This window comes from Anarhichas minor, unplaced genomic scaffold (genome assembly GCF_050575085.1).
Source record: "Anarhichas minor isolate MPS153535 unplaced genomic scaffold, ASM5057508v1 ptg000007l, whole genome shotgun sequence".
Lineage (NCBI taxonomy): Eukaryota > Metazoa > Chordata > Actinopteri > Perciformes > Anarhichadidae > Anarhichas > Anarhichas minor.
This window is the reverse complement of record NW_027466453.1, coordinates 20,998,760-21,021,765: the sequence shown is the minus strand read 5'-3', so window position 1 is coordinate 21,021,765 and position 23,006 is coordinate 20,998,760. Positions and strand designations below refer to the sequence as shown.

Here is a 23,006-nt window from a genome sequence, read left to right as displayed (position 1 = left end):
CAAATTAGCACATAGTTCATAAGAGAATGCCTCATTTGCATATTTAAACAACTGCAGACTTGTAATGCATTAAAATAATTGTAATGTAAATCAACGATCAAACCCTTCCATGTTTGACGAGCACATGGTGAGGAAAAGTGTTTAGCAAAAAGAAAAATGAAGATGTTTTTTTGTTTGTTTTGTTGAAACCACAGCTCTCTATCAGAGACACACACGACAGGAAGTGCACAGGAAAAGACTTGCTCATCAGCTAACCACAGGATCTCTGAGCTGCTTCACTTCTTCATTCTTATCGTCAGGTGCAGTAATAACAAGATAAAGATAGTCAGGGTGTCAAAGTAAAAGTTAATGTTTGAACGTGAGCAGAAGTGATGATGTACCTCCATCTGCTGGAGAAACAGACACACAATCGGGCAATATACAAGTTTAATGTACAAGTAGTACATTAATATACAGTTACTAAATTATACATAGTCAGTAAAATATGATCACGCTAAAAAAATATACTGTACAGTTTCAAAGTAACATGTATTCATAAGTTAATTTTAATACTTGACAGGCTTTTTTTTACTGTATTTACAACAATGTGTTAGTATTAAAGGTAAGATCTGATATCCATAAAGAGGAAAACGACACATTTAAATGATGTGATGACTGAGGGAAATTAGAAAAGTGTAAAAGTAGACAGCTGCTGGTTAACCCACCCCGGAACCATCAGGGGCATATGAGAAAAATGATTCAAAACATGTGTAGAGGCTCAAATTTAAAGCCCTGATTAATTAAACGTTCATTATTGTTTATTCAGTGTAATGAATGAATGCATAATAAACTAATTTAAATATTGTAATATAAAATAAAACGTTACTGTTTGTGGCTCCAAATATCCTACAGCAATGGACAGATTAGGAGACAGTGGACCCCTGGACTCATAAAAGACCCTCAACCCTCCTCCCCGAGAGTAAAACCCCCGAACTGAAAGAATCACAACAGATGACGGGGCCACTCTTCCTTTGTAGCAGTTTGGTGTTTGTTCTTTAGTCGTTTTTTGTCTCCTTGTGTTTGTTTTGGGTCACTCTGTGGTCCTTTTGAGTTTCTTTTGTGGATGTGTTCTGTCTTTGAGGTCATTTTGAGTCTCTATGGATGTTTTGAGTCTTGTTTTAGTCATTTTAAGCCTCTGTTGTCGTTTTGTAACTCTTTGTGGTCGTTTTGAGTTTCATTTTATTCATTCTGCGTCTCTTTGTGGTCATTTTGTATCTTTTTGTGGGTTTTTTTTGCGGTTGTTTTGCACTTCTTTCCTACAGCAAAGGTTGACAGCCACTTGATACAGAAGTTTGATTTAAGTTGGCCTGTTCAGTAATTCATCCATGACGCTAACAAGCCAACTTCCTATCACCGTGTGACTCTGGTAGGGGGGCATCAGAAGTAGCCAATCAGATTCGACATGCAGCAGATGTTTGTCAGTTGGACTGTCGGTCTCTGAAGGCGGTGCAGTGGTGCCTGCAGTTTGCAGAAGTAATATGAAGACTTTACAGTGCCACATGAAGTTCCCTTTTCTTTTTTTACACTTCAACAAGTGTTGGTTCCCAATTTGTTAATTTCTGTGAAAATGCTGTTGCGATTCAGTTTGGGTTTCATTTTTCCTGAACAGTCTCTTGTCATAAAATCACAGGATGATCGATCCATAAAAGCACGGCGTCCAGGATCCAAACACTACGAGGAAGTGTTGCTGATGACTTTCCTCTTTCGTAGAGACACCAGGTCATAAAACGGGTCTCTGGTGATACTCGCCCTGAAAGAGAAGATTAACATTTAAAATGAGATCAGCAGAAGTAGTACCAGTAGTTCTTCATGTTTGACCTAGTGAGTAATTTGATTATTGATCAATCTGTTGATTATTTTTTAAGTTAATGGCTGAGTCTATAAATTGTCAGATGATAGTCAAAAATGTCGCAGTTTCCCAGAATCCAAGATAAGATTTAAGATGACAAATATGAAGAGGTTCGGAGGTCAGATGGTTTCATCACGATAGTCTTTATTGCTTTTTTTTGTGATCGTGTGTTTTAATATCTTTAACCTTAAAGCCCAACACGACTCACAGAAGACACGCGTGTTCTCCACAGCATCGCGGCTCTCACCTGATCGCTTCGATCCATGCGTCCCGCTCTTCTGCGCTGGCTGCACTGAGCTTATAGGACTGGTGTTTACCCTGCACCACTCTGCCTTTGTTCTCCGTCTTGCAGGCCTTGATCTTTTGTCCTTTGGCGTTATATAACTCCAGACAATACTGTTCAAACACAGGAGCAGACACACATGTGGCACTGTTACTGTGTGCATATGCTTTCTGTTTATATTATTGGTCTCCTGATAGCCTCCTGACTCATTGTTTGAGCACTTGGGTTGGAAATTCATGTAGCAGCTGCCGTGTGATTCATTTAGTGTGTGGCAGCAGATAATGTGTGTGAGGGAGCTCAACACTCCTTCATACGCTGTGATACCAAAAGTAAAAGATACTCTACCGGTTTGCTTGTGTCTTGCAGCTTCCTGACACACAGGTTCTCCAGAGGAATAATCCCAATCGGGTCTTTATCCTGCAGGAGGAGGAGGAGGATATTAAAGACAGGACGTTTAACATTCACATAATGACGTAAAGCAGAAAGACAGATTCTTACTGTGGTGTATTCAAAGTAGTACAAGCAGCTATCTGTCAAAATGAACCACCTCCTCTTCCAGGTTTTAACTCGACCACCTTCAACAGAGACAAACACTGTGTTGTAATCTCCTCTCAAAGCCTCCAAACAACTCAGATTAGTTTCCATATGGAATGAACATCATCAGCATCTCACCCATTTTAAGGAGCCAGCCTTCTCTGTCTGGATTAAAGAACGTCAGCGTGAGGTCGTTCCCATCGTCCACTGGGATTTTGAACGGCTCGCTGCGGATGCTCGCGTACAGTTTCTAGAAGACAATGTCAGTATCAACATCAAGTGTAGAATAATTGAGTTTTTTTAAGTCTGATTTTCTTTAAGATGTATTAAGACAGGAGTGGAAGAAGGATTCAAGTCAGTTTACCCAGAAAAAGAGAGCAGAAGGGAAATTCCCCAATATTTCAGTTGAGCAATCAGCTCTTTCTCTTTTTTAGATAATATCTTAAACTCATTGTGCAACCAGACCTCCTTAAAAGTTATATTTTTTGCTGAAAACAGTGACATATTTCAGGGAGGAGTTAATGTTTAGTGTTGGGTGTTTGTAAATAGAGTTAGACGTATAATATTCTTCTATGAAACTACGAAGCCTCAAGTGAAGCAAATCTAAATAACTGAGAAAAAAACCCGAGGCTATATGATTTATGAATGTCATGATTCAGATGATCTCTTCACTAAATTCTCCCTTTAAATAATGATGACAATTCATTGTTGTCACAAAACTACATTTGTTTTATAAATTTTAAATAATCGATTTTTTAAATATTTCACCACTTTGGTCCAGACTGAAATATCTCAACAACTATCTGATGGATTTCCATGATATTTTGTTCAAACATTCGTGGTCCCCAGAGGATGAATCCTACTGACTTTGGTGATCCCTTTACTTTTCCTCTAGCGCCACCGTGAGGTTCACAATTGTGGTTTTGAGTTTAATGTTACAACAACTGTTGGAATGCCATGAAATTTGGTTCACACATTCATGTTCAACTCAGGGTAAACTGTAACAACTTTGGTGATCTAACTTTTCCTCTAGCTCCATCAAATACTTTGGTTTATGACCAAATACCTGCAAATCTAATGACCTTCCCAGTAGCCTCAGCTTTACTTTGTGTTTTGTGATAATTAGCAAATGTGAGCAGTATTTTAGTGATTGATGTAGTTAAGTGATAAACATGAGTTAATTAGGATATTATTATAGGACATGATGAAGACACTGGTATTGGTAGCAGACCGTGAGCAGCTCGGTGGGCAGATCCTCCCCATTGTTGATTCCTCTGTTCATGGAAACAAATCGCAGCAGACTGGGTTTATCTTTGACGTTGGGGTTGTGGAGACTCGTGTTGAGCATGATGATGGCAAAAGACAGGATGTAGCATGTGTCTGTTACGCACACAAACACACACATACAGAATGTAGGAAACACTGTCAGTATTCTTCAGCTGTGCCTTGTTATCACTGAATATTTGAATACGGCAGCATATGAATTAAATAAAACAATTCTAAAAAGAAACTCAGAAATTGTACAAAACCATGGTAACGCCAGCTGCCGTCTGAATTTGCACTTTGCAAAATTGTTCTTGTTGTAAGCGACGGCGTCTGAGCGAAGCAAAGGTCCTGAAAGATACATTTACGTTTTTTCTTTCATGTGCTTTCTGTGTCATCTTATGAGCATAATGCTGACGTCGGTATGCATTGTACTTTATCCTCATTTATTTGGGTTATCAGACACATTCTACAGATTGCAGTTTCTGATCCGGTTCCCTCTGACGTGTACCGTCTAAACCATAGACTGTATTTAAGAAGTGGATATAGTAGTAGTGACGTCGCCTATTGGTTTGCGGAATGCCATTTTGAAGTCTTGAATTCAGCGTTTTGGCCGTCGCCATCTTGTTTTTTTTGCAACCAGTGAACGTAAGTGACCATTGGACTGAGGAGGAGTGACGTAGAGATGCCGTATACAGCGCTGGTAGAGACCTGTCAATCACAGTAGCCCCGCCCAAAAGCATCCCCTGCTTTATGGTCTGTTTGACTCTAAATGGACCATAGTTTACTAAATGAACATCATGCTGTATTGAAGAAGACTTGAAACTAGAGATTGAGACCATAAACTCATGTTTACAATGTTTACTGAGGTAATAAATCAATTTGTTTTTTGTGACTTTAATCTTTGAGAATTTTCGTTTTTTGCCTCTCCCACAGCTCCATAATGTATTTTCTTTTTACCTACAATGGCCCTAAAACACGTTGTACTACCTCAGCTGTATAAATTGCACCTATTAAAAAGAATCGTCCGTGAATGTGTCCAGAGCAGGAACACCTATACTGAACAAACTACTCTGATCAGTGAGCGAGAGATGAGATGTTATTGTGACTTCACTCATTTTAAGAGGAGAGAAGAAAAATATTCATCTGAACAGCAGATCACTTGTCTATCTATGAAATTAATGAAACTGTAACAAAACTTTTTAATTGGCTTGTCGGAGACAGTGAATCAGGCGAGACCCCACGTCTTTGTTGTTTGTACCTGTGGATTGGAAGACCCCCGGGTTACAGTCGCAGTAGCGAGTTGCAAACGCCTCCATCATCCTGTCAATCTTCTGCGCTTCTCCCGGGAGACGAAAGCTCCACAGAAACTGCCTGCAAGACAGCAGAGGTGTCAAACACACACACACACACAATGTAAAACATATGCTGGGTAGAAGGAGGAGGATTTCTACATCATCAGAGAAACAAGACTAAAGATAAAAAATACTGCTGCAACGTCTCACGCTGACTTTCAAAGCAACACAAACCTCAGCGCTTGCACCAGATTCAGGTCTGAGAATTCATGCAGGCCCACAAACGCTTTCAGTGTCTGCAGATGCATTTCCTCCCTGAGAGAAAGAAAATAATAAAAACAATCAACCAAAAACCTAGAAATCCGAGGTCACTTTCTACAGTAAGTGACCAGGTGTGCACAGGTGTGAAAAGTGGGCAAAATTTCAAGTCGTCACATTTCCGTGTCTGTTCTACGATGAAGACGGTTTGCTTTCAGAGACTGAAATCTGGATTGAGGTTTGAGTTCAGCTGGATCAGATGACGTTTCTGGACGATGGACTTAAACACAAACCTGGAGATGAAACTACAACATGTGCTGCCTGTAAATGTGAATTATCTGGAGTCCAGTGGTGGAATGTAACTGAGTACATTTACTCAAGTAATCTACTTACAATTTTGAGATGCCCTCAGACTTTCCCTCCTTTCCCCATCACCTGACTACACACCTGTTCCCACTTCTCTCATCATCAGCCACTCTCTACATTTACCGGCACAGCTGCCATGTGCCTTTTCTTTCCAGCGTCTGTATTCTGTCTGTCTGATTGTTTCATCTAAATGACTGTGTGAGACACAAAGGGGATCAAATCATCTGGTATCAAAAAAACACGGATTGTTGTAATAGACCTTTTTTTTCCCTTTTCTCCCCTCGAACATGATCTCATAGTGAAATGACTCATGAAATGACTTTTTAATGTTAGGTTTGTAGAACAAAACAAACGTCAGGTTGGGCAACAAAAAGAACGGAAGGTTTACAAGAAAACCATTTAGTAAGGTTTAGGAGAACGTAACGTCACAAAACCTGAACAAAACTTTGGGCTATGAACACCGATTTTGATCTCTGGTCTCATGGCTGAAAGTCCTGTGTTTGTTTTGACCCCCCCCTCCCGTAAGTGTTTATTCTACCTCACTAGCTCTGATCATTGCATATTCACGTGGATGTCTTTAATTTGTGTTTCCACAACCTAAAAGGATCCTTATTGACTTTCCATTGGCATTTTTTTTCAGGTTGTTTCTCTCCCATTAATCATCTCGAGACCCTTTGAAGGGGTGCGACCACTATGTTGGGAACCACTGGACTAACTGTATATAAAGTAGTTAAAACTAGCTTCCCCTTGAGCTGCAACAGTAAAATACTGCTCTGATGCATCAGTATTAACAATCTCATAATGTCACATATAATGATGTATCAGTCACAGGAGACATGTTACTGAAGAACGAGTACTTTTACTTCAGATACATTTGGCTTGTGGTACTTTTGTACACATACATAATAGGATTTTGAATGCAGGACTTTTATTTGTAATTGAGTATTTCTACATCATTGCACTGGTACTTTGGCTCAAAGTAAAGGATCTGAGTTGTTCTTCCACCACTGTTTTGTCTGTTTAGTGATCTAAATGAATGCTTCTGATTGGTCCCGTCTCTCTATGATGACATCATCCCATCTCTTTAACCATGGTAGAAGTGTTGGCATCAGAGAATATTTCCATGGTATCACTTGTGTGCGTATACTGTACCTTTCTCCCAAGAAGTTGCCGATGGCGGTCTTGTTTAGTCCGTCCTCTTTGTAAAGAAACTCGGCCACCGACTCTGCTCGCCATTCCAGCAGGTCATTTTCAACCAGGTAATGGACACCCTGAATAAAAGCAAAGGGTGGGAAGGTTTGTATGAAAAGTATTTTACATGCTTCCTGTCTACAAACCTCATACAAAGGTTTGTATATTTGTTTATTTGTTTATTAACTGGATCCATTGGCTGATGCCTTAGCGGCTGCTAATCTTCCTGAGGTCCACAGAACCCATATACGTGGGTGACTAGGACTATCTTTCTTGTGTTTTCCTGCAAAAGTCAAGAAACACGTGTCAATTTCCGCTCGTTACATGCATATGTCTTTTCAAAATACACTTCCATCTTCACAGGAATCAACATAGTTAGGTTTAGGCAACAAAACTACTTTGTTAGGTTTAATTTTATAAAATGTTGAAAAATAAATCAACGTTGATTCCTTGTTTCACAGCTGTTTCCTGGTTGACAGACTGGTTTACGTTTGAGCCCACATCTTCTCCCATACGCCCAGTGTGATGTTTGGCAAAATTATACTTCCTGTTTCATGATTAAATAGGAATATATTTCGGGGGACAATCTAAGAATTACAGCACATTACATTTTTTAGGTAAAGTTACAAACGCTGTATGAGAACAGCCTGATCATGTTCGTGTTTTTCGATTAAGGAAATAAGTACCACTGCATTGCAAGCTTTCATGTTAAACGTTAGCCAAAGCTTGAGTTTTGATTCTTATCGGCGCTGATAACTTTGTAGGTTGATAAGCAAAGAAGGTTTTCTTCTCCATTTGAGTCAATCTTAAATCACCAGAGAAAAAAGATGACCAGAGGTTGAATAACTATTGCCTGCTGTTATCTCTTAATCCCAAAGGCTGTTCAAAGCCATATCTTCAAAATATGACCCTCTCAACTGAGTGTGCACTCCTGCTGAGCACTCCTGCTGAGCAGTTGCTGAGCAATCAATTACACTTAAAAGACCCTTATAACCCCAAGAAGTCTAAAACCTCTCATCCTCCCACTCGTACAGGTCCTCAGGCCTGAGCTCAGAGCAGTCACAGGCCGAGGGACTCAGCTTTTAACCGAGGACCCAGAGAGGAAGCAACGAGAAAGACGTAGGTCGATGTGGTGAAGTGGCGCTTCTGCACCACTTCAGGGAACAGGATGTGGTTTTTCTCGCTATTCAGTCATCGTCTGCATCTGTGCACAGTTTGCCTTCCTGCACATCACACGCACATCACACACACACACACACGCACGCACACACGCACGCACACACACACGCACGCACACACACGTCACTTAAATCCACATCCGCTCTGTGTGGACTTATATTCGCTGTCATCTATCTGTTGACCTTCAGTATCAGAGGAGCTGAAGAAGTGAAAGTAGGATTTCACCTACTGTGACTTTACTGTACCTTTACTGGACCTTTACTGGACCTTTACTGTACCTTTACTGGACCTTTACTGTACCTTTACTGATTCAACTTAAAGTGGTGAATAAAGTTATGATGATGATGTTACACTCTTAGAGATATCTCTAGGAAACTACTGTGTACTCTGTGTACAGGTATACAAGTGACCAGGTGTTGTGTGTTGGTCGGCTGTACACACTGTACAAAACAGGTTATACTGAATTGCAGTACTGGAATGTAATAAGTACATTTACTCAAGTACTGTATGCTTGAGTAGAATTTCCAGGTACTTGCACTATTATTTCCATTTTATGCTGTTTTATACTTCTAGTCGACTACATTTTGGAGGCAAATATAGTAGTTTTTACTCAATATTTATTTGATGGCTTTAGTTACTTGTTACTTTGCAGATGTTAATACAAATATAAATTAACTAATGACCAATGGTACTCAGCAGATATAAAGTATAAAGTAATCAAAGCACTTTTGAGTTCTTCTTCCACCACTGCTGATTTCTGTTAAATATCTACCTTCAGAGCAAGAAATAAACTGGATCTATAACCAATAGTTCCTCTTTTTATACCAAAATACAAACTCACCTTTTTGGGGTCCATGTTGAATTTCTTTTTCCCACGTAAGAATCTTCTGTTCTTCACATCATTTTTACTGCAACAAAAGACCAAAATATAGATTTTTATAACAACATTTCTTTCAACAGCAAATTAAATGACAAATAAATGTTCAAATAATGCTAAAAATAAGCTTGTTTCATTGTTTTTATCAAAAAGACGGAGACAAAGGCAAATTGGACTATTTAATTGTATGTAAATCATATTTTCTGTTTATTTAGCTTTGTCTGGTGTATAATTGGTATTCTTCACATATGTTTTGACTTTTTAAATTATATTTCTAAATGTGCACACTTTTTTCTGAATCAAGATAATTCTGCATTAATGTGATGCACAAGTCAGAGCAGGGAAATTTGCACAATTAACTTACTACAGGTTGGGTATATTTATATGCATGACATGTAATAATAAAGAAAAGTGAAACAAAAAACCTTCACAAGTTACTGAGGCTCAAAATGACGTCATCAGAGAAATTATCTTCCCTGGCCAACAGTTCAAAACACGATTTATTCAATCGGCAATGCTATGAAATAACGAAAAACAACAAATTCCCATATTTCAGAGGTTTGAACCAGGTAGGCTCTAATTGGTATTTTAATGAAGATCAAAGATCAAAACATAAAGATGCTCATCAATTCATTTTCTGTCCTTCAATAAATTACAAAAAAAATAAACCATTCAGAGCATTTTCTCCATGTTTCGTGAGCATGTATTTTATTAAGTAGTATTAAGTTGAGGCTTTTAGGGTGGAGGCAGCAGTTCTCTGAAACTGTGGTTAGTATGCCAGTAACACAGTTATAGTGAAATGCAGTGTGATACCGCCGACATATCATGATCATTAGCACCTTCTGAAAGCAGCGACAATAGCAACAGGAAGTCGAAATATGTAGTTAGACAGCCCCATGCACACATTCTCAAAATGTCAAGACTTCCTCTCCAATTTATGTCGTGGTGCAAGTAACTGTGTTTTGTTACACTCAGAGCTGCCACCACACTTTGACCACAAATCTATCAGCAATGAACACCCAGGGGTTAATTGTACCCAAGGGGTTACTTCTGCAGTCGCTTGGGGATGCAAAAGTAATGGATAAATGGTTGGATTGGCAGCTTGGTCTTAAATTAATCTGGACGATGGGTACATAAAAGATTGTGAGCCACAGCTGAATGTGAAGCATTTTCATGAAAAAAAAGGTTTAAAAACATCAGGGTGAAAGGTTTGAGTAGCAGGTTTAAAGATTGAACTGCAGATAGACGGTGATACACTAGAAACGATTTGACTTCTGACTCAAATAAAAACCAAGCAAAACTGTTTTTATGACTTTGTCAAACTGAGCATTACGTGCGGAGGTCTGCTGCGGTCACTGACTCATAGAGGAGCTGCTTTAACAAATTAATCATACTCACTTCTGCTCCTTTATTTCCGGACTGTGGATTTCTGGCATGATGTGATCGATCTCCAACCTCAGCTTCTGAGAGAGGGAGTTGAGAAAGATGTTAGCTTGGTACCAAGGTTTGTCGTTACGTCACAGACACCTGTAGACCCAATGTTACACTACTCAGAGACAATTGGTCCGCCAACAGATAATAACCTTCATACCTCAATTAACAGATGGTGAATGAAACACCTTTGTGTGCCGTGAAAAGCTCTGTTGAGGCAACCGGGAGTGGGTGTGAAGAATAATGAGGGATTTTTAATGTGAGACCTTGGAGGGATATATATATATATATATATATCCAGTATATTCACTAAAGTACCTGAATGTCATCCAGCAGGTCAAACTTGTGAATCTTGATGGTGTCCCCCTGTCTCTTCTCTCCTGGGGGGAGTTTCGGTGGAACTGTGGGGTGACAACAGGCTTCAGCACTTAGACAAGAACACTTCATGGTGATGGCATATAATTGGTGAAGCAGTCAGTCGACTTGTAGCACTGCAGACTGTCTTGACATCCTCCCTCACACCTACGCCCACAGACCAGCAGGCATCACAACTTCATCCTCCACCAGTTAGAGAAGTGGTCAATGAATGAGAGAAGGAAGAGGGGCTGAAAATAGCTGCTTCTCTTCCCTTTTTTTCATTGAGTCAGGTTGATTTTGAGTGTTGCCATTAATGTGCAATTCATCTTAATTCATGGATGAGTTTGTACAGGAGGAGGATTTGCAGCATTATAATAGCATGTTAAGTTTCAATTATTGTGCATCACAGGTCTAAAATGATACAAAAGTTGAATAACAAAACCGTCAAATATGTGTAGTTTTTGAAAAAAAACATTTCCACATAAAAGCAAAACCCACAAAATGTAAATTAGCAGCCTTTTTAGTCATTCCTAATGACTACACCACACAAATAATTTGACTAATACTTTAAATAATCTCACAACAACCCTGCTATTTGTTTTTGAGAAGCAGCTTTCCATATTAATATAAATTATTGATTAAAAGAGAATAAAAGAATAACAATAGCGTACCTTTCCCCCAGAGGAAGCTGTCTTTTCTGCGTATAGCCATGTTGTTGATGGTGGAGAGCGACTGAAAGCTGTACAGGAAACAAACTGAATGTCAGAGTGAAAAAAAGGGCCGGCGCTGCCATTCTGTGACACCGAAGAGACTCCGAGTTCACTCAACATTCTCTTACTACATATCTGGTGACGTGCACCACAAAATGTTGACATTGAGTATTTTTGTGTGTTTCATTGAGAAACACAGATGTCATTCATTCTCTACAACTATGCAACACCGATACAACCATTATTACACATCTATTACATATATTATTACAAATAGCTCTACAAAACAAATAGCTAATACTGTACTACTATCAGTACACACATCTTTAAGTGCCTTACAAAAGAATAGGACAAAATATAACAAATACACACGAATGGGAGGCACATAGGAGCCAAATGTTTATTTTTTAACTGAAATTGGGTTTGCAATATATTCTCCATAAACGCTGTTTTAACACAGTGTCTGGTAATATGGTGACTTGATGACACAGTACATCTGCACTGATAAAATGTACCTTGTTCTGTAAGGTATAGAGGCCAAATAACCATGTCATTTGTTTTTTAAGACGTGGTGTCATCAAACATGCCTACTTCAGCAGGAAGGAAACAACTTGAGCAAAGCCTCTTTCATTTCTAAATATCAGGCCCCATCTAGTGGGGCTTCACACCTCTTAACAACTCATAGACAGTTGGTACAAATCATGCTGTATTATTACATTTTTTTACCGTATTTGTGTGAAAAACAAGCACTGAAGGCCTTGAGGTTCGTTCTCTAAGATGCCATTCAGCATGTAGCTTTATACCTTTAAGAAAAAGGCTGGTCGAGCTGTGTTTTGTTGCTTTGTGTTGCTGCTTGCATGGCAACATGCACCAAGAAGTGTATATTGTTGGTGTTTTATTGTGATCATGCTTTGCTATTATCCTGTTGCTCTGCATGGCTTGAGAATGCTCATTGTGTTGTTGCTGCTGTCTTCATGGCATCTTGTTCTCCTCTGATTGAAAATATGAATCTTAAACCATTACCTGATTGGTTTCAACACATCTCGCCGAAGGTTTTAAACATTAGCCAGCTCGCTAACTCTGGCACATTCACAGAAATATTGATTCATGTGCGTTGTCCATAAATTAAATTAAATGTTCAGTTATTGTCAACAAATCCCATGAGCAGACCAAAACAATGTGTATGTCGGTTGTCATACATTCTGACTTCCCAGCCTGTCTCAGGCTAATGCAACTATCTACGAAACAGCTAATTTACTGTATTTTAGTATTTTAGTCTTGTGGACTATATTTATGTTTATTTGATCAATAACTGTGATACAACCTTTGTTAACTTAATGTTAACATTAGTAATATAAAGTGTGTTTACTCACTGCATAGCTGTGCACGAGTGGGGCAGAAAGATAAATACAAACTGTAACTAGATACTGAAAAAAGAGACAAAAACAAGAGAAAAACAACCTCACTTCACTTTCATTTTTCATCGGTTAGAAAAGACAAAAACTTCTACATATATTTTAGACTACGCAAGTCATCAAACATGTGTCTATGTGTGTTTGTGTGGGTTAGTTCTGTGCAATAAGTCAGCTACTATTTTAAACTTCATGAGTCAAGATCAGTGTGTATCCTCAGCCGGATGTGAGTGTGTTGTGTGACGAATCATCGACTGTATCATGCTGACTTCAACAGTTGAAACAATGGTCACTCACTGAACAGTGAATAAATGCTTGATAGAATAGTGAACTGTGTTCATTTCACAACATCATATATCAAAAAATAAAGCAATTCTTTTATGAATGTGCCATGAAAATATATGAAACTTTTTAGATGTATTACACCCTAAAATGAATAATCAACACCTCACTAAAGCATCATTTTTTCTTACTCAGAAATGAGACACAGTGCTATACAAACACAAGTATACTGAATTATATACATTTTCATGCAGGTCTTTTATTCAGCAGTTGAGGATAATACTGTGAGGAGAAAAAAAAGTAAAATCATACATTGTGTCATCTCAAACTTGCTTGTGTGTTGCTGACTGTGAAAAATGTCACAAAATGTTACTGAAAAGCTATTTCAGTACTGACATGAACATGCCCTTTGGAACAAATACGCTTGACAATGAGTTCGCAGCTGGATTGTTCTGAGTTGACCCTTTTTAATTAGGCCCAAATCCCCTTCTGTCAATCATCAGGAGCCTTTGTTATAGGACCAGGTAATCTACCAACTGTCTCCTGTTCAGTCTGCGACGCTTCCATCGTCCCGTAATTGGGCTTCAATTGTTGTAATATTTTGTTCATAATGAGGAATGGATTGTTGCCAGAATGTCATATTTAGGAGGAGAGTTTGTGATGGGACAGGCTGATTAGAACATCGACCATGAATGGGTTAATGAACAGGTATTATGGGATGAAGCCCAGGGGTCCAGGGGTCCAGGGGATCAGGGGGCTGGGAAAGAGACAAAGAGACAACAATGCAGCAAAGAGATGGTCACAAAGAGACACAAATCCACAGCAGCTGTAGGAGAAGTGTGTGGCACGTCAGATTGTCTGCATTGGAAGGGCTGTTGTCTCCATGACATCAACATCCACATAAAGCAAATGTAGCAGTTCTAAATGTGATGGAAGTGTTCGGAGCATTTGAAAGGGAAGTCAAATTGGTTGCTCTATAAGCCTCATATCAGTCAAAGCGAACGTAATTGCTTCCAAAGTGGGCTTCAGTTGAGCAGCTGGTGTGTTGACGGTCAAACGCATCAGCGGCAAGTCACAAGAAATAAGCATTAACTCTGGACCCGCTGCATAAATCGCAGGTGCACAAAGTGAGATGGAGGAGAGGGAAAATTGTCCTTGATATTGGTGATTATTGAGCTGCCATCCGTCCCAATTTGTGGTGTTTAGTGTCTCTCCGCTTCCACAAACAAGTCTACTAAGTGTTTTGATTTGTCAGCAACTCGCCTTAACCCCGTTTTCTGCCACGCATGCCGACACCTGATGAATTTCTGAAACTTTATCACACTCCTCTTTAGCCTGTCATTCAAGGCCCCGGTGTTTCACTCAGTTGCCGTAGTAACCTGATAATGCGAATGCTACCGTGTCAGATAAGAGACCTTCGGGTCTATTTACAGCATTTACAGTCAGTCATGGCGAGCTGTCATGCTCCACAGATCAATAAAAATGATCTGATCAACAAGATAAAGAGCGCTCCTGATTCTGTCTTCATTGAAACAAAGATGTCTTGCAAAAAGTTAGTGCCTAAACTCAAGAAGTGAAAGAGATGAAGGAATGAACGGACAAACAATTTCTGTGCCTACTATTTATATTATTTCTTATCTACAGAACAGTTCTTCCTTCTCCTTCTAAATGTTGTCAGTATGGTAACGGTGGTCATTCAGCGCTCAAGGCTGGATGATAAGGGTCAAACTAAACAATCAATGTACCTTGAATGAAAGAACGGTCATAAACCCATTCATCTCCACATTCATTGTCCGCCTGCCTTTCATTCGTCAGCCCTAAACCCTGAAGTTAATGTTGTTCAGCAGACAGATTATTTCAGTGAAGGTTTCGCTGCATTTAGAAATAAACTCCATGTTTGTGCTCTGGTTCTCAAGGTCTCCTCACAATCACTGTTCAGCTTCTGCTCAGTCAGAGGCTAATACTGATTTCCAGAGGGGACTGTTGAATGCTGCAAAACAGCCCGTCAATTACGTACGAATCACTGAGTGTTATTCGTGCAGCGTTAGCAAACAATGTCAAGATCATCGGGAATGATTCAAAACCAAAGCATGATTCTTTTTACGCTTGTTGAAAGCTTCTGAGGAGTCGTTGTGGGTGGCAGAGCACCACTGCTGCTGTTGCTGTTGCTGAGTCATAAATGTGAATTTAAGCTCAGTTATACCACAATACATCTTCTATGTGGTTAGCTCCACCAATGAGGTTATGTTTTCTGTTTGTTTGTTTGTTTGTTTGTTTGTCAGGATGACGGAAAAACTTCTGACCTGGAAACTTGGTGGTAAGGTGGAGCATCCACCGAAGGAGAACCCATTAGATGTTGAAGCGGATTGGCATTGGCGGACGTCTGCGCTCTCCGAGTGCCCTTGTAGTTTTTAAATGCATTAAATTGAGTTTCATTTTTAAGTTAAATGCAACCGATAGACTGCATATGAGAAATGGGCATTAGCATCCCCTGCTTTACGGTCTGTTTGACTCTGAATGGACCACAATTTACTAAATGAACATCATGCTGTATTGAAGAAGACTTGAAACTAGAGATTGAGACCATAAACTCATGTTTACAATGTTTACTGAGGGAATAAATCAAGAGAGAAGTAGAGTCATTTTCTCATAGACTTATATACAACCGGAGGAGTCGCCCCCTGGTGGACATTAGAGAGAATGCAGGTTTGAGGCCCTTCGGCATTGACTGGAGGTTACCGCCTGGTGCAACTCTTTCATCCAATAAAATGTCCTTCTTTGATCTTAGAACAGTGACAACATTTTACGATGCATGTCCGTCACCTTTTGACAGTTTGACAAACAATAAATCAGAAAAGCACAGAAGATATTTTACCTAAACTTAAAGGGTTACTCCACAGATTTTACACATGAAAGTCAGTTTACTAGTCTGAGTCTGTTCTACTCAGCCTGTTAAAACAGTTGTTTAAAGTCTTCTGAGGCTCTGGAGGAGCTTCTAAAGTAACATAAAATAACCCATTAAAAAAATGCTTAAAGATACAACCCCATTTTTTTGAAAACATACATAGTGAGATGGAAGTGGATGCAATTTGGTAACACTTTCGGACTCTCTCTTAACACACTGTGGTGTCACAGGATGTCAAGTTGTCTAAAACTAATATTAAATTATATTTTTTACCATGAATAATTATTACCCTTGTGTGATGCCTTTAAGTTAAATTATCATCAATGACTTGAAGATGGTTATGTCTCCAAATCATGAGGAACAGTTTGATCCTCCCTTCACAATACATATATATATTATATACATATATATATAATATATATATGTGTATTTTTTGTGTCATTTTCTTTCGACTTTTTTCTTATTTTCACCATTCATATCTTCGAGAGACATTTATATTTATTTTAACTTTGAGTGTGGATGTGACTGAGTTCAAATTGATCTGTGGTGTTTCAGTTATAAAATAAGTACTTTGTCCTAGTAACACAACTGACGCTGAATGAAAGTTTGGAAGCCAGCAATCGAAGTTCAGCAGGTTCATGCACTTTAGGCACACACACACACACACACACACACACACACACAGGTTCTTTGTCTTTCATACACACTTCAAAGGCCGTACCACATTATTAGATTCATGTATTCATTTTCGGTTTGCCTCTGAAAGGCCATGGTACTTTTCCTGAAGATAAGAAAAAGGACAAGGACCCTTGAGTGTACCACCATCAAAGTGCTGCAGCTCAGTCTGGAAGCAGGACTCTGAGTAAAAACCTTTCTATGTTGAGAAAATACAGTACCTGCTACAGGGAAGATTGTATATTTATATATTTTCCCTTATTTATTAAAAAGAAAAAAAAGAAATATCTCATTTGGCTTAAATGACCACAAAATTGAACCAAAACAAAACAAAACAAAAGTACTTGGTTATGTTTAAGCAACACAGTACTTCATTCACATGGGACATGAACAGCAACCTCCTGGGTAACAGTCCAGTGTTTTGTGACCCATCAACAAAGTGGACATGCCTACTTGTAGGTCGGGGAAGGCTAATTATTCCCCTCTTGACACTTTTCTCAATGAGACTTATGATTAGGTCGAGGAGAAGATGATGCAATCATCTCATGGGGCTTCACGAACGAGAGAGAAAGACACAAATATTCATCTCTGCAGCAAAGGAGTAGCTCATCTTGGTCATAACTGGACATAATTAATGCACAGAACCGGCTGTAAACACACTCCAACATTGAACAAAAAAGGGTCGGGGGTCCGCCGAGAGTTTCTCGCTGCTTCACTGCTGGCAGCAAATGAGAAAGCGTTGCCGTATCCGAGCAAAGCATGAAGGGAAATGTTGCATTGCTCATTTATAAAGCAAATGTTTTAAGTGTGCAAGAAGGCACATTGCTGATGCAAAAACATGTTGCAAAACATGTTGCAAGAGGGTGTTAATAGTTGAATAATTCCAACAGTGATCATCTTTTAACGTCATAAATAATGACAGGGGTTCATGGGAGTCTATGGAGACATGTTTAGAAGGGACTGTAAACCGTAAACATATAAAACATGCAGTGGTTTCATGCTTTAAATCAACAGATAAGACCAGTGGTGGAATGTAATTAAGTACTTTCTGCAACATTCTACTTCTCCTCAACAACATCTCAGAGTTAAATATTGTACTTTTTACTACCCTTGTCTGACAGCGTTAGTTACTTAGTGACCGTTTTTCATCCCCTTCCTGTCTGTAACGTTGATGATACATACTTTTACTAAAGTAAAGTTTTGATCGCAGGAGTTTTATTATTTTTACGGTGTGGTATTAGTACTTTGACCTAAGTAAATGATCTGAATACATCTTCCACCACTGCAAAAGACACCTACATGAACATATACGTGCCAAGATTCAATTAACAGATACCGAATTACATCCATCTACTTAATCTTGCTTTTGTCTGTTGATTTCCTTTTGTGTTTTTAACATTTCGAACCTGCCAAAAAAGTGTAAAGGGTCCATCTGGAATTAGATCAAACAAAGAAGTGTTTCTGTGAAGGTGACAGCCTGAAAAGAGAGCACTTATCTAATCGGAGTAGCAGCTGGTTCCCGTCAAAGTGGATAAAAGGAGTATGGGAAACTGCTTTACTTTTTAATTTAGAGGAGCAAGTGATAAGCACACAACCTAAGCCACTGCCGCTACACCTGAATACACAAACACACAAGCTTTGATTTTATTTTCATATGTGAGAGTACAGGAGGAGCCGTGGTTTGTTATATTACTGACGGACTAGTTATGTAAGAAATATTTTGATGTTGGATATATTCTACACTGTATGAGTGAGTCATATAGCATCTTTTTTGACTGATTGATTATTTTCCCTGTAGGTTGGGTAGTTACAGCTTGAGGGTGGAGCCATCTGTTTTCATAATAATGAATCCCTAAGCTAGATGGTTGTATAATCAATCTAAATGGCAAAGTCAATCTGGAAGAAAGATGAGTTTCTAATCCCTACTGAGACGCTTTAGATGGAGCGGTTTGCCCAAATGAAACGTTGGTGTGATGTCTGGTTGTTTTTTGAACAACAGACAGAGACAAATTAAAATACAAACAGTCTTCTGAGCAACAGGAGCAAACTGTGAAAAATTTAGTATTTATTTGGTCAAAATAGTTATGGAAAGAGGCTGTCTCAGTCTTGTGCGCTACATTAATGTTCTCCAGGAGGCATGAAATTCAATTATCTTAATTTGGAGTTAAGTATGGAGCTCTGAAAATACAGGGCTACATGTTGATGCTTATTGCCGTCAGCACATCTCGACCCACAAAAGAGAGACAGCTAATGTTAGCTTGACACCCTCTTTTCTCTCCGGTGGGACAAACACAGGACTCCATTGAATTGATAGCGGCCATTGGCAGCACCATGAATTCTGCATCACTCGCTACCATCAACCCGTCTGACAGTCTGAGTCACTAAAGATATTACGCTAATGACATTTCAGTGCAAAGACTCCCATAAAGTTCTGCAGCTGAGTGCGTTAGATTGCAGTTATCTATGTGGCAAAGTATAAATGTTGCTTTTACACCAAGAACAGGGTAGAACAATTCCTCTTAGATGCTGAGTAGAAGCATAAAGCAGCATAAAAAGTATACCTTAAAATTGAACTTACACAACTTGAGTGAATGTACAACTGTTCAACATTTAACATGTCCGTTTGTTTAAAAGACGAAGAATTAGCTGCTGGATTGCTGAGGCCTTGAGGCCCATTAGAGAACTAAAAGGCAGAAAGCAGAGATCTCATTAAGAAGATCCACTCTTTGTTTTGCCTCGGCGTTCGCCCACACCTCATCACTCACGTCTGACTCATCAAAGTTTGTGCGGAACGATAAATGTCCAAAAAGCATAAGTCAAAGAGCCTCTCCCACTCTGAGACGTGATGTTTTATATCTCGTGGGGATGATTTCTCTACCCGCTGGCATTCAATTTAATAATCTCTCACGTACACGCGGAGTGCCAATCCCCTTTCTTTTTGAAGGCTGCCAATTTAATTACAGAAACATTACATCCGGGGATGAACACAAGGTGGAAACAAAGACATCCCAATCAGCAGGCTGATTCAGAGGATTTTTTTTATTTACTTTTTTTTTCAAAAGGGAACCAGTTTTCCTTTTACAGCAATGTTATTCGTAATGATGACGGCAGGCAGGGAGGGCGTGGGCACTGTTCATGACCTTTACGGCGCTGTAGGAGTCCGTTCCCCGAGGCGCTGCGCCGTTCGCAGTCCACACATGGGTGGTACATTACATGATAAAGAGAGTGTAAAAGAAAAGCTATATTCATGTTATCTTCTGCTGGATACAGACTGGATAATGAGATGGATAACCTTGGTTTTACCATTTGATCACTGAGATCTCTTGAGTTATGTGATTGATAACAGACCTGTGGACCTGTGGTCTGTTATTAACAAGTTATAACATCAACTCTTTTTTAAATTTACTGACAGTGTTTTTGTTTTATCACTACAGTTATATTTGTAAGATCATACCTGCAAACTGCAATTAAAATTGAAAATAAAAAGGTTTTTCTGTAAAAAAAAAAAGCGCCATACCACCGTGTTTTTAAGTTGTACCTTCTTAACTTCAAGTTTTGTTCTCATTCTTGTTGATCATTTTCACATACACTATATGCTATCATGTTTTGGATTTTGGTGTATGTTTTTCCTACTGGTCATGCCATACAGAATAAAAGTCATTCCTGAGTCGTTTAGTTTGTTTAGCTTCAAGTCTGCATTCATTTTAGTCACTTTATTGTTGTGTGGGGATACCTGTGAAATGGTTCTTTATGTGGAGAATTTAGAGTTATAATGCTTAAGATGTTTTTACAATCAAACCCCGAGAATTTTTCCAGTGAAAGTCACTAAATGTATTTCCATGTAATAACCTCTCAATACAGTATTTTCTATTGTTAGTGGCGGAGTCTGCCATTACCGCGATGGATTCAAGTTGCAAACAAGCATGAAATATTTTATCTCATTGAAATCAGCCTCACTGTTTATTCTTCACTCTCTCAACGCCGTATCAGAGTTGTAATTTACATTTCCTGCTGCTGCTCCTTCACATAATAGTTAAACTAGTAGAGTGGCTTTTCGTTATCTTTTATTGTATTGTGAAGCAGTCACAAGAAACTTAATGTATTTGCCACAGCTGTTAGCACTGAACAAAAATGCGTCTGCAACAAAAGACATGATCATTTTCTCTATTTTTTTGAGAGCCGGAAAACTGGATTCTCCAGGCTTTTAAAACAGCATGAGTTTGTTTGGCTGCACTGTGAACTGATCCACCAGCACACGAACACACTCTGAGGCAGAACAAAACGCATTGTCTTTTATTGATTTTTCTACATTTAATCAATCCTCACACAAATTAATAGAGATCTCAAGATGTGTCAGTTATGATTATGATGTTTTCATATTGTACCTCCTTAACTGTAATTCATGTTTACTTTTCATATTTGTTTCATTTCCAAATGTATTTTCCAACTTGGATATTTTTTCTTAATGATGTGTGTCATTTGTGCTGTGTTGTTTTGTTGCATAGTGGTGCAGTTTGAGGTCCATAGCACTGACTTAAATACACTGAATGTGAACAATATGAGACACTCAAGTGAATCCAGTTAAAGAAAAACACACAGACATGTTGTGATCTTTAAGATATGTTTGGTAAATTGAAATGCACAAAGCCAGTTTGTTGAGAAGTTTTATATTAGAAAAGAAGGACAGCCTTTCTCTTTATGTGCTAAGAGACGTCCGCCCACCTTCTCATGAAGGATACACTTTCTGTAACTGCACTCTTCTTATGTAATGTGAGATGGATGTGAAATGTGGAATGAATCTGAAGGACCACACACACACACAGACACACACAGTCACATGCAGCAACAGATGGGCTGGTCCTCCCTGTTTTCATGGTCGTTTTAACAACAGTGACGGCCTCCTGTGCAGCATTTAAAGGAGAGAAATCCTAAAGCTGATAACGCTTTATGAAGGCATGATGATAGTGTGTCAGGGTGAGGGCAGCTTGGACACTTAACAGTCTATTGATCTGTTGCAGAACATTTGTTCAATCCACACATCTGAAAGGAAGAGGTTGATCTGCTTTACGAGACCCCTGGCACTAATCGGAAAGATTTGTAGCAACTAGGCAGAAGCAATAAAAGTCTGCAGCCTGTGAAATATTCTCACATAGAAAATGTTAAAGTCTGCTTTTAGTTATCAATCAATCACATGAACATTCTCATTTGCTTATTATAGCTTTATTGCTTTTTTATTGCTTTTCCAAATAGTATAAAATCAGCAATCTGCAACCTCGCAGCTTGATGCTGAAATATCCAAAAACATTAGACCTTTAAGTGAGATGTAAAAAACAACTTAAACTACAAATATCTGGAGGGATTTTTGTCAGAAGAGTGTTAAAATGAAAAATGTTAACAAAATAAAAACAGATTTTTTCAGTTGAGCCTGAACACAAACCTCAGTATGTATGCATAATCAATATAATATAATCAAGAATAATGTGTGAAAAACATAACTATCTAAATATCTGGTTGCGGTTATGGTCACGATTAAAAGAAACCAACAGTAGTGAAAGAAGTTCTCATATCTTTTACTTAAGTAAAAGACGCAATATCGCTCTATAAAAGTACTCTGTTACAATAAAACATTCAAGTATTAATAGCAAAATTAACTTAAAGTATTCAAGTAAAAGTACTTGTTGGGCAAAGATATACTGTATATTATTATATGTATTATATTATTGTAATAGTATTACTGATGGTTTAACTTCTTTATACTATGTTTGATAGTTTAATCTATAGCACAATATCTTATTTTATATACTGATCATGTGCTTTGTTGTTTGTAAAATCTGTATCTGTAATGTAACTAAAGCTGTCAGATAAATGTAGTGGATTAAAAAGCAGAAGGATGATAAACAGTGATTTTAATAAACAAACATCACAAACAAACGTACAAAGCAGGGGAGTCAAAAAATGAGTAACTTAAAATCCAACAGGCAAAATGACACGACACAGGACCGGGTAAACCGGACAGGTGCACAAGGGAGATTGACAGGAACATAGCAGACGAACCAACACAGAGACAGGGGAACACTGGGTTTAATACACCGGGGAGCTG

At 38.7% G+C, this 23,006-nt stretch overlaps 1 protein-coding gene across 1 annotated transcript; it reads right to left on the bottom strand.

Moving 5' to 3' along the window:
* Nucleotides 1-412: 412 nt before the first annotated feature.
* Nucleotides 413-11,712, bottom strand: LOC142945163 (cytohesin-4-like). Its single transcript, XM_076086576.1, has 13 exons — nt 11,594-11,712; nt 10,884-10,966; nt 10,533-10,597; nt 9,099-9,165; nt 7,040-7,158; nt 5,498-5,578; nt 5,230-5,342; nt 3,937-4,085; nt 2,844-2,955; nt 2,670-2,746; nt 2,517-2,588; nt 2,136-2,284; nt 413-1,789 (listed from the first exon to the last, which is right to left on the bottom strand). The coding sequence occupies exons 1-13, from the start codon at nt 11,631-11,633 to the stop codon at nt 1,711-1,713; spliced, it is 1,206 nt and encodes a 401-aa protein (XP_075942691.1). The 5' UTR covers nt 11,634-11,712; the 3' UTR covers nt 413-1,710.
* Between the last annotated feature and the right edge of the window lie 11,294 nt (nt 11,713-23,006).